Source organism: Tasmannia lanceolata, unplaced genomic scaffold (assembly GCF_043159265.1).
Source record: "Tasmannia lanceolata isolate RefF3 unplaced genomic scaffold, GAP_Taslan_0.1 ptg000037l, whole genome shotgun sequence".
Lineage (NCBI taxonomy): Eukaryota > Viridiplantae > Streptophyta > Magnoliopsida > Canellales > Winteraceae > Tasmannia > Tasmannia lanceolata.
The window spans coordinates 20,428,491-20,441,245 of NW_027518714.1; the positions used below are offsets into that span (position 1 = coordinate 20,428,491).

At 42.3% G+C, this 12,755-nt stretch overlaps 1 protein-coding gene across 1 annotated transcript in view; it reads right to left on the reverse strand.

The window, feature by feature from the left end:
• Positions 1–3,179: 3,179 nt before the first annotated feature.
• The window catches only part of LOC143859947 (uncharacterized), a 30,764-nt gene continuing 21,188 nt past the window's right edge, over positions 3,180–12,755 (reverse strand). Inside the window, exon 12 of the mRNA XM_077370419.1 lies at positions 3,180–3,443. Within this exon, the coding sequence (XP_077226534.1) occupies positions 3,354–3,443 (90 nt within the window). The 3' untranslated portion in view covers positions 3,180–3,353. The remainder of the gene's footprint in view (positions 3,444–12,755) is intronic.

Below are 12,755 nucleotides of genomic sequence, written 5' to 3' on the forward strand. Positions count from 1 at the left end.
AAGTCATTTCCCAACGACGTTTGGTTGCCATGCATTCATTCTTCGTTCTATTTTCCATGTCTGCAAGAAAATTTCCAAATAATAGCCTTTTTAGTTTTGTTCCAAATCAAGAGAAAAGGGAAAGCAAGGTTTAAATTTCGGTTTCGGGGGTAATTTCGGTACTCACCAAAACCGAAATTTTTAGACGAAATCCTGAAATGTCTGCCGAAATTCGGTAAAGGCGCTCCAAATGTCGTTTTTTGGGCCAAAATTTAGGAAATTTCGGCTGAAATTCTGTAAAAGAATAAAACATCAGTATTTTATCAAAATTTTCGCAGAAATTTCGACTGGAATTTGGTAAATTTTGGCAATTTCAGTTTGGGAACGTTTCGATTTCAGCCGAAATTTAAAACCTTGAGGGAAAGTAGACAGGTTTATTACTTTTACGTTTTTATGTTTGGCTACTATGTATTATTCATTCTACTTTTCTTGTTTGCGTGGACTTTTCAAATAACAGCCTTCTGAGTTTAAATAAGAGGAAAGAAAAAGTAGACATGGTTTTTATTTCGAATCTGTTCGTACTTGGAAAATGACTTCATTTTATTTTCTTTCTACTCAACGGGTCTGAAATTGGATCTAACATATGAAGTAAAAATCCAAGAAACTTTGCCAAAACCAACTGTTACTTTTTGTTTCTCCAGGTAGGTCGCCCATTAGATGATGGCTCTAAATGTGGTTATTCTAGTTATTTTCACAAGTCATCCCTGTTATTTGCTCCAGGTAGCTCTTATCGTCACCAGTGTGTAAGTTGTTATAGAGTGGGCCACCAATGGTAGATGGCGGCCTGTAATCTTGGTAGAATGTTACGATCCTAAGTGGTTTAAGAGCTTAGCCTAATGTTTAGATCAGTGTTTTTGCTTTTGACATATTGGTTTAAGCTATAAGAAGTCTTCTTTAATCTACAAGTCTACTAAGCGAAAACTAAGCTATATGGCCTTTTTTAATCTACGAATGTCTAATGTTTACCCCAAAATTACAACTGAAAAAATGCACAGATTGTAGGATCTTAATTATTCAATCAAACGATGTTCTCTTCTGGTTTTTTACACTCCACCCACTGTTTTATATTTGTTTAATAAACTCCCACGTAAACTCCCTAATTTAGATTCAACTCAAATAGCTCCAACAGTTACAATGGGATTTCTGTTCTGCTTTTGTAAGGCCCAGAAAAGTAGGAACCGCTCTCTTGATAAGATTTATTTCACATGTCAAAGTTAGAAAATGTGGGGAGTGGAGAAAGGAAAAGGAGGAAGACGATGAGATGACAGAGAAGAGAAGACAAAACAAGAAACTGAGAGGGGTTTAGATCACACAAATTTGTAGGCCCGAATGTTTTTTTTTTTTTTTTTTTGGAAGTGATATATTCACTCCTTCTTCTTCTCCCTGCCACCCCTCTAGTGTATTTATGACTGTAGTTTTTACACTACAAGGGGGTGGCACGGGGAAGAAAAGAGGACAAATATGTCATCTCTTTGCTATATTCACATGTGACATGTCCACGACTTCACCATATAAAAACTAGAGGAATGCTAAACTGAAGGGTGCCCTTGCAAAAAGCCAGCCACGAGGACACTCCACTTGATCCACGTCGCCCAACTGCATTTATAGCAGCAATGAAAAATGTAAAAAATCAAGGACTGATAAATGCAGTTGAGGGATGTGGATCCAATGGGGCAGGCATCCTCTGTAAAAATCAAGGACTAATAAATGCAGTTGAGGGATCTGGATCCAATGGGGCGTGCAAGGGTGCCCTTCAGTTTAGCATTCCTTGACTAATATACTAGAATGAAAGGTCAGATTTTGTCCTAACTCCATGACTTGTGTTATTTTCTTTTACATCTATTGGTTATTTTGTGGGGCTTCTCTCTTTCTCTCTATCCCCTACTAAAACCTCCCAACCCTCTTATAAGTCATTTCTTTAAATCTTCCTCCCCATAAATCTCTCTCTCTCTCTCTCTCTCAATGATGCTTATAGGTAGAGAAATTTCATGTTTTACTTCTTTGTAAACGATTTTTCAGCAGGGCAAGACACTATTAATTCCTCCAAACAAAACTATAGGGAGTTGTTCAGATTTCAGAAAGCATGTAGATAATGAAGGTATTAATCTTGAGAAAATGGCTGTATAAAGGCAGATTACAAAGCTTCTCAAAATAATCTGTAGTAACTTCAAATCTTGGAAAGATAAAACACCAGAGAGAGAGAGAGAGAGAGAGAGAGAGAGAGATAAATCTTGAGAAAATAGCCATAAGGCCAATAACCATTACCTTGATAAGCATCAGGATGTTTATCAAACTTCAAAATCATTTCTTACTCATCCCTTCTCATCATTAGTCCTCCTACATAAAAAAGTACACGGCCTTTATCGTCTCAAAGATGATCCAGCCGGGTCAACCCGCGGGTGATGCGGGTGCGAGTCACACAGGTCGGGTCAGGAGATGACCCGCATTTTTGCGGGTCAGAATTTTGGTGACCTGCGCAGCCCGCGGGTGGGCCGGGTCAACCCACGGGTCACCCACAAATTCAAACAGTAGTTTATTTTGGAAAATATTATCACTGGATTTTGATGAGGGGGGTATGGCCGGCACTGTGGGATGATCCAAACCGTCCATTAGATGGCCCACAGCCTAAATAGGTTGTGCCCCAAAAATCATTTCAATAGGTTGATCCTAACCCTCCGATCTATAGAGGGTTAGAATCAAGTGATCAACCCTCTAACATTCAAATCGGAGGGTTGGGATCAACCTAAGGGTTCTAGCCACAACCTATTTATATTCTATGGTGCCAGCCATAACCTATTTAGGCATCAAACCCTTAAAAAATAGATTAGCATGACAAAATCACCATCCTTTGCATTAGAAAAAAAAGCCATCTAACTAGATTAGCGTAACAAAATCACCACCCTTTAAAAAGCCAAGTGACTTGCGGGTGCCCGCGGGTTGACCCGACCCGACCCGTGTTTTTGCGGGTTGGGTCACCCGCGGGTTAGTTTTGATGGGTCACTAAAACTCAGACCCGTGCCCGCAAATTTGCGCGTGGGTCGGGTCGACCCGCGGGCCCGGGTCGCTTTTGCCAGGTCTAATCTGTGCTGTACATCAAGTGACTGATACTCTGATAGTGAATGTAGAAGAATAGTTTCCAGTACTGGTTGAAATATAACATTTATATTATAAGAAAATTCTGTTTAAACCCAAATGAGAGCAGATTAACTGTATTTCAGCTAAAGTGAGATATGTAACAAAAGCATGTGCATGAGTCTGAAATAAAGATCAAACCAGAACCATCTGCCGCGATGACAATCAGAGAGTAGAGACATTCAAGCCGCTTTTTTCTTCTGGCCAAAGAGCAGGCCCCATCCATATGTGTTCCCCTTCTGTGCTGCAGCTTCTACTCGGTTCCCGCCAATCTAAATGACAATTATATAATGGGCAATATATAAGGTATCAGAGAATTATTATAGAATGCCAAATCTACACCGCATAGAAAAACTAGCAAACAAAGATACCAAATTTAAGGACCCTTAAACAAAGAAATAGCAAAAACACCAAAGTTCTGGACTGCAACCAGAAACCAGCCTCCAATCATAGTTTAAATCACCAACAATCCGTTCAAACTTCTAAATTTATTTCCCAAAACTCCTAACCCAACTAGAACTCCAATTTTGAAACCAAAACTCTCCTCAAATCCTCAAGTTTCCATGTCAAATCCTTTCCAATTTGATCTATCTCATATTCTAATAGTGCAGACCATAGACTTGAAATGTTAGGTTTCTAGAAATCGAATGAAATCTTTCCAGAAAATTCTGGCAAGTTGTTCTAAGTTCAGGGAAAACAAAATAACAACAATCACAGAAAACTGGGGCAAATCAAACTGCGCGTAAATCCACAATGTCTTCAGAAAGATGTCAGGCTTACATCAGCACTATGGCCTCCTTTGGGGCTCAAATCTATCACCCCTTTTTCTTCTTCCTTGTGGCATGTCCTTATAATTTTGGAATAATTTTATGGGCTGGATATTGGCATCATAAACCCACAATTTTCTTGTGTCGTTAATTAGCATACAAAAGAAAATGAAGGATGCGGTATGGATACAGAGAAAGAGTATTAATGCGAGAAAGAGATGATTGAATAAGAGTTTCAAATGGAGAGGCATTTTTTAGAGTAGTCGGCAAAGCAATTGAAAAAATCACAGTAAAAAACAAAAAGGTACAAGAATTCCTATAACACTTCTTACTTCTGTAACTGCTGGACACACATCATCTCAGTCATTATAAAAAAAAAGGGTAAATGTAATGGACTTGTAAGTAAATTTCAGGATCAGCTTTTTTCCAATGACTGTTTTGGACGCCATATAGTTCATTATTTATTATACAGAAATGCCACAGAATGTTATATATGGATTAACTTGACATGGAATGTTACAGCATGATTGTTTTAGTCCCATCTTATCCTTTAGGATATTTGAATCATCTTCTAATTTTATAAATAATTATCCAGCTATTTTCCAAAACATTTCTTTGTACATTCAGACAAACAATTAATTGTAGCATGAATTAAATTCCATACTCACAGGATAAAGGGTGCAGAACATGGCATAAGCCATTCGGAAGTGATGCATTCAGAAAACATGGGGTCCTTCAAATTGATACAAAAAATTCCGATAGTAAATTTCTGCCAAAATATCAATTAGGTGATCCAAAGCTTGTTTGAAATAGTTTTTGAACATTTACAAATACTTATTGAATTTTGCTGCTTCAGTTGTCAAAATGTGGGTCATAGGTTCATTGTGGGATTAGTAGTGAAAATTAGAGTTTTGATTGCTTTCGGTATAATTTCAGTTCTACGAAGTTCTTCTATCTTTTTTTTTTTTTTTTTGAAAAGTGACAAATATATTGATACCATGAAGCGTACATTGGGGACAAGGAGTCCCTGGACACAATACACAGTATCTATATAGGCAATTCAGGGCATACCCTGAAGGCCTGAACTACCAGAGAAATGGGACCCTCTCCTCAAAAATACTGAAGCGCCAAAAGAGCCTATATTTCTCCCTACTTTAAAACAGCCTCCAGAGCATCCATACATCCATCCTACTCTCATTTTTATTATCCGCCTTTTTCACATATATAAAGATCCCAAGTTCTGTCATCCATCAAAACTATCCTAAAAGCAATTCTATTTATCTCTCTTTTTTTCATATATTTTTTTCTTTTCTCTTTAATTCCTCCCACCTCCATGCACCCAGATCCAAAGAGAACACAAAAACTCTTATCAAATTGCCCGAAGTTAATTCTTATGAAGTTCTTCTATCTTTAGGAGATGGTTATAATGAATGTCTAGAATTGATGATAACGAAGGATGAGACTTGAGTAAAGTATTAGGGGTTGTTTCACAAATTTATGTTCCCAGTTATTGGAGTACTTCTTTTACTATAATTTCGACAACTTTTTTATTAGGAATAGGAGCTAAAGTTGGGGCTTTAGTTAAAGGAAGTTTACTTCTATGTAGTTGTGTGGAATTTTTTTTGGAGATACTGGAATATTGGAAATCAAAATTCAAAGTTTATCTAGATTGTTAACTTACCAACTTCTCCAAAAGCTTAAGGGTTATTTATCTTTTTATACTAACACTCCCCTGCACGTGTGGCCCACTTGGCTAACACATGGCACATGGCCGACCATCGCATGTGGATTTTTCTATTCGTGAGGTTTGAGCAGGTTTGAACTCGAGACCTTTGGCTTTGATACCATGTTAACTTACCAACTTCTCCAAAAGCTTAAGCTGTTAAATGATCCATGTAGACGAACCCAACTAATATGGTTACTCTTACCTCTGATGTTCGGATTCTACGAACGTGACCTTGGATAGGAGAGAATGGAAGAAAATGATCCATGTAGACGAACCCAACTAGTATCACGATTAGACTTAGTCAATTTGAGCAGGGTAGATCCTTTCACCTGCTTCATGAAAATTTTCTAAAGGATTCATTAGCCAACCCCAACTAGTTTGGGACAAAGACTTAGTTGAGTTGAGACGCTATTCTAATACGGTTGGTCCTGTGATAGTTACTTTCTGCTATTTTTGTGAACTTCTACTGCTGGAAATTTCATTTTCCTATTAAGGTTGTATTAGAAACCACAGAAATATATTAATATTAAATTCCCATGATGCAAAAGGAGTGTCAAATTTGATGCGAATTATGATAATCATTTGTTCAGTAATTCAAATTGATCATAAATTTGTGTAAGTGTATCTATAAAATCAAAACTAGCAATAGAGTCTGATGGGGGTAAAAACAACGGTCCAATCATAGGCCGCCACATGGCAAAGGCTATGTGCGTAATCTTACCTAATTTGGAAAGTTCTAGACAAAGCACTTGCCCAATCACAAAACGACACTTGTCCAGGGGCATTACGGTAATCTCACACCTAACCCCTCTTTAGCCTACTACTATAAATAGCCTCCTAAGGCTCAAAGGGGGGGTTCTGATCCCAAAAAAACTTACTATTCTAGTCTATCTTTCTATTATCTGTTGCAGTCACTGACTTAAACATCGGAGGGTCTTCCTGGAGTTAAAAACCCCGGGTTGGCCTTCTAACCGTTTGCTACGTGCGAAGGTGGTTCGTAGTTCTTCTGGTGCCACATCAGCAGATCCCTGATTTTGGCCGCAACAGATTGGCGCTATCCGTGGGACAGAACAAAAAGCTGTTAGTTGATCTTAGCATGGCTGCCCGGAAGAGCGTACGCACAAACACAGCCCAACGCGCTAAGTCCACTCCTAGAAACGATCCCCAGGAGCGACATTTAGCCTCTCATGTCGTTGTTCCCCCTCTACCTGAGGAACAATGACCCCCACAACAAGAGCCTCAGATGCAGACAGCTCCACCGACCGTAGAGCAGTTCAACGCATTGGTACACCAAGTTGCGACTCTAACTGATCAGCTTAGATACCGTGAAGAGCACCCTCTGCTGGATCTTGGCATGAGGAAAGGTCAGCACAACAAGAGAGAGTAGCACACACGTATCGCGGGCGCCATCCCATGTCGTCCAACCGACATCCTCAGCATACCTATGAGTGGCAGGCGTCCCCTAGTTATCGTCCACACCATTATAGAGAGCGCTCAAGGTCGAGGGATCGCCATTCGCGCTCCCGGAGGGGCCATCCAGACCCAATAGAGCGCCACCACCGCAGAAGAAGTCCTGAAAACTACTCAAACTCTGCCTCGAGTCCATACCTGACAAGAATGGTTAGGAGGACATCGGTTCAAAAATCAGAGAGAGTAGATAAAAAAGATGTTCACGTGGAGCGCAAGTTCGAGGAGATGGACCATCGCATTGGGCTGCTTTTGAAGGGGGGCACCCCGGTCGGACAACGGTCATTTTCAAGCAAACCTCCCTTTACAGAAGAGGTTCTCAGTGCCTCCGTGCCGCGGATTCAAAATGCCACAACTACCCCCAATACGATGGAACCACAGATCTAATTGATCATTTGGAGACTTTCAAAACATTGATGTTGTTGCATGGAGCTGAGAAAGGTGAATCGTTGAAAGATTACATCAACTGATTTAACAAGGAAGCCCTCCAGGTTGCAAATCTAGATCCATCAGTCGCAATGAATGCCTTGTTGACAGGAGTGAGGTTTGCAGACTTCAGACTCTCCGTAGCCAAGAAGACTCCTTCCACCCTGGCTGACCTAATCGCTCGGGCTGAAAAATACATCACAGCTGAAGAAACTCTAGCTGCCCTAAACTTGAACCTAGGTGGCCAGAATGATGAAAAAAGAAGAGTCAGAGATGAAGATAAGAATGGGTCGGGGTCGGCTCCAAAGCTTCGTCGCGACGAGAGGCAACCCCGCAGGGAAAGAAGCTCGCTCCGCAGGGAAGAAGAGTACACGCCCCTTAACACAAGGAGGGAGCGGATCTTAACTGCCATCCAAGGAGAACGGTTCCTCACATGGCCTCAAAAGTTGCAGACGCCCAGGGACAAGAGAAATAAGTCGAAATATTGTCGGTTTCACAAAGACCATAGCCATACACAGAAGAATGCCGTCATCTCAAGGAAGAGATCGAAAAGCTTATACAAAGAGGATATCTCAAGGCTTATGTCAAAGGCGGAGGGCGCCCCAAAAAGGAACCTTGTGCAAGTAGCCCTTCAGAACGAAAAAGCCCTCAGTGACCTCCTGTTGAGGAAAGTCCAAAGAGATCTCCCCTACCTAGAAGCCCTCGCAGAGAAGAGCGACGTCTCCAACCTGCTGGGGTCATTAATACGATTGTAGGTGGCCTAACAGCAGGAGGGTAGTCATAAGCAGCAAGGAAAGCATACGCCAGACAAATTAGTTCAGCGCACATGCCAAATAAAAGCAGAAGGTCAACCAGGTGATCTCTTTCTCATAAGAGGACCTAGATGGGGTCCCACTACCGCATGACGATGCTATGATGATCACAATGCTTCTCGCAAGCTGGGAAATGAAGAAGATATTAGTGGACAATGGAAGTTCTGCCGATATCCTCTATTATCACGCTTCAAGGCAAATGCTCATAGGAGACGACCGTCTTACACCTGTCGACATAGACTTATACGGTTTTGTGGGAAATGCAGTTAGGGCTGAAGGATCTATTGAACTACACCAGTATTGGTAGGAACTGCTCCCCACCAAGCGACAGCAATGATCAACTTCTTGGTGGTAAAGGCTACTTCTCCCTATAATGCAATATTAGGCCGCCGAGGGCAAAACCTCTTGAAAGCAATCACGTCGGCGTATCATCAGAAGATGAAATTTATTACCCCTAGCGGCATTGGGGAAGTTCGAGGAGACCAAGTCAACTCTAAGGAATGTTATGTTACAGCTCTTAAAGGAAAAGTGGGAGCCAAAGTGCTCCCAGTCGAGATGTTTGACCTCAGAAATGAAACCTAAGTTGCCAGAAGCCAGCCGGCTGAAGATCTTGTGAAGATACCACTGTATGAGGTGTATGAGGAAGATACAGATAAGACAATTCAGATTGGCTCGATGCTAAGGGAGCCACTCCGCACCAAGTTAGTTGAATTTCTAAGGAAGAATGCAGATGTATTTGCGTGGTCACCCGTGGATATGCCGGGGATCGACCCAGAAGTTAGTATCCATAAGCTGAATGTAGATCCAACTTGCAAACCTGTCAAACAGAAGAGAAGACACTTCACCTCGGAGCGACAGCTAACCATCAAAGAAGAAGTAGATAAACTTCTTCACGCAGATTTTATCAGGGAAATCCGATATCCAGACTGGTTGGCCAACGTCGTCATGGTCAAGAAACCAAATGGAAAATGGAGGATCTGCATAGACTCGACCTGAACAAAGCCTGCCCCAAAGACAGTTTTCCCCTGCCTAAGATAGATCAGCTCATCGACACCACTTCGGGTCATGAGCTGTTGAGCTTCATGGATGCTTTCTCCGGATACAACCAAATTCGAATGTACAAAGAAGATATATCGAAAACGGCGTTTGTGACAGACCAGGGATTGTATTGCTATAAGGTGATGCCCTTTGGGCTGAAAAATGCAGGCGCAACTTATCAGAGATTAGTCAATAAGTTGTTTCAAGCATAGATTGGACGAAATATGGAGGTATATGTGGATGACATGTTAGTCAAAAGCCTGAAGGTTGCAGACCACATAGTTGACCTAGAAGAAACATTCCAAGTTTTAAAGAAGTATAAGATGAAGATGAATCCTACAAAGTGTGCCTTCGGTGTCACATCGGGGAAGTTTCTTGGATTCATGGTTAGTCAGAGGGGAATAGAAGCAAATCCCGAAAAAATCAAAGCAGTCCTAGAAATGGCTCTGCCAACCATCCGAGAGATACAGAAGCTTACAGGGAGGATCGCCGCTCTAGGGCTATTTGTTTCAAAATCAGCAGAAAAGTGCCTTCCCTTCTTCAAAACGCTAAGAGGGGTGAAAACAGCCCCTTGGACTCAAGATTGTCAAGAGGCGTTCGAAAAGTTTTGACTGATCATCCGTTGAGGCAAGTACTGCAGAAGCCAGACACTTCGGGCTGGCTAGTCAGTTGGTCAGTGGAGTTAAGTGAGTTCGACATCCAGTATCAACCTCGTCCAGCAAAAAAAGCCCAGGTCTTAGCAAGATTTCATTGTGGAGTGCACCATCCCTGGAGGGACACCAGCAAGTCAAGAAGCAGATTTCAACCAGACCCAAGATAACACTGGAGCACCAACACTCGGGGGTCAAGAACCAACCTAGAGATGGTTGAAAAGAGAGAACAAAGCTCAAAGAACCGAACTCCGAGCGACAGTTCGAGAAACCCATATGGGAGTTCCATGTGGACGGATCATCTAATTCACAGGGGAGCGTAGCTGGCTTGATTCTGTCGGGACCCGACGGGTTCATTGTAGAGTATGCTCTTCGATTCGGCTTCCACGCGTCTAACAACGAGGCGGAGTACGAAGCCCTAATTGCAGGAATGACCTTAGCTACACAGGTATACGCTGAGGGTCTGAGAGCCTACAGTGACTCCCGGCTTGTTGTGAACTAAGTTAAGGGAGAATATGAAGCTAGAGATGAAAGAATGGCAAAATACCTGGCAAAAGTCAAGCAGATAGCAACAAAGTTCCAGATGTTTGAAATCATCAGAATCCCGAGGGAAAAAAACATGAAAGCTGATGCCTTTGTCTCGGCTAGCGGCATCAGGATATCGCAACTTGGGGAACATCTGTGTTGAATTTCTAAAAAAGGCAAGATATGGGTCAGCTGAAGTAGAGATCATGCAGATTGATCATGAACCCAGCTGGATGGATGAGATTATTGGATACCTGAAGTCAGGGGAGCTACCTCAGGACCGAAAAGAGGCTCGCAAGATTATCCAGCGAGCTGCCCGATTCACTCTCGATAGGGAAAATTTGTACAAGAGATCATATACTTGGCCATACCTAAAGTGCCTCCGCCCTAATGACGGGGCTTACATACTCTAAGAAGTTCACGAAGGAATCTGCGGCGTACACTTGGGGGGCAAGGCGTTAGCTCTAAAGCTCCTCCGGCGAGGTTACTATTGGCCTACATGGAGACATGATGCACTAGAACTTGTGCGAAAATGCAAAAAAGTGTCAAAATTTGCTGCAGTAAGTCACCAGCCAGCCGTGGCCCTCGCTCCCATTATCAGTCCTCTACCGTTTGCTGTATGGGGAATGGACATCCTCGGACCCTTTCCTCGCGCTTCAGGACAGAGAGAATTTGTTGTTGTGGCCATAGACTACTTCACAAAATGGGTAGAGGCAGAGTCACTAGCCAAGATTACCGAACAGAACATTAGGACATTCTTCTGGAAGTCAGTAATATGCCGCTTCGGAATTCCAAGAATTTTTATCACGGATAATGAGAAGTAGTTCGATAATGCCATGTTTAAGAAGTTTTGCCAAGTCCTAGGAATCGAGTAGCGATTCACAACGGTAGCGCATCCACAAACTAATGGACAGACGGAAGTGACAAACAAGATTCTTCTACAAGGAATCAGGAAGAGGTTAGATGAAAGAGAAGGGAGATGGGCAGATTAGCTATAGAATGTCCTCTGGGCATACCGCACAACACTTCGTACCTCGATAGGCGAGTCCACTTTCAACCTCACCTTCGGCACAGAAGCTGTCATCCTAGTAGAAATTGGAATCCCATCATACCGAATGGACAACTTTGACGAGCTCCGCAACAGCGAGGGACTAAGGTCCAATCTCGACCTGCTCGAAGAAGCCCAAGAAAGAGCACAGCTAAGGGTCGCAGCTTACCAGCAAAGAGTGGCAAAGTATTGTGACTCCAAGATAAAAAAGCAGGGAGCATCGAGTGGGAGATCTAGTCCTCAGACGTGCAGCCGTATCGTAGCCAAAGAAAGCCGAAAAACTTTCCCCGACTTGGGAAGACCTTACAAGGTCACCCAGATCATCCGGCCAGGGACATACCGATTCGAGACACTAGATGGCCAACCGCCCTCGCATGCATATAACTCCAAGAACCTGCGACAATTCTATTAGTAGTCCGACCAAGAGAACCTTTAAGGGCCGCTAACAAAGGCTCCTAGACTATTTAAAGGACCTAAATGAACAGTCGATGTAGTACCACCTATCTTTTGTTTTCAATAAAAAAACAGAACTCAGTCTTGATAATGCATGTAATCTCCCAATTAATCAATGAAAGTTATCTGCTAGCTTGCAAAAGTACCAGAGCGTCCTTCTATCTTTATCTTAGCGGCAACAAAGACCTAAACTCTCAACCTTAGGCACCTAAGACCTACATGCACTAAAGACCTACGAGCACCAAAGACCTAAACTCTCAACCTTAGGCACCTAAGACCTATGGGCATCAAAGACCTAAGCTCTCAACCTTAGGCACCTAAGACCTACGGGCACCAAAGACCTAAGCTCTCAACCTTAGGCACCTAAAACCTACGGGCACCAAAAATTCTAAGTCCTAGCTCATAATTTGAGCTGGTCAAACTGAAAGTTGGACCTCTGAGTCCGAGATTTCGATAAAAATTCTAAGTCCTAGCTCATAATTTGGGCTGGCCGAACTAAAAGCTGGACCTCTAAGTCCGAGATTTCGATAAAAATTCTAAGTCCTAGCTCATAATTTGGGCTGGCCGAACTGAAAGTTGGACCTCTGAGTCCGGGATTTCGATAAAAATTCTAAGTCCTAGCTCATAACTTGGGCTGGCTGAACTAAAAGTTGGACCTCTAAGTCCGAGATT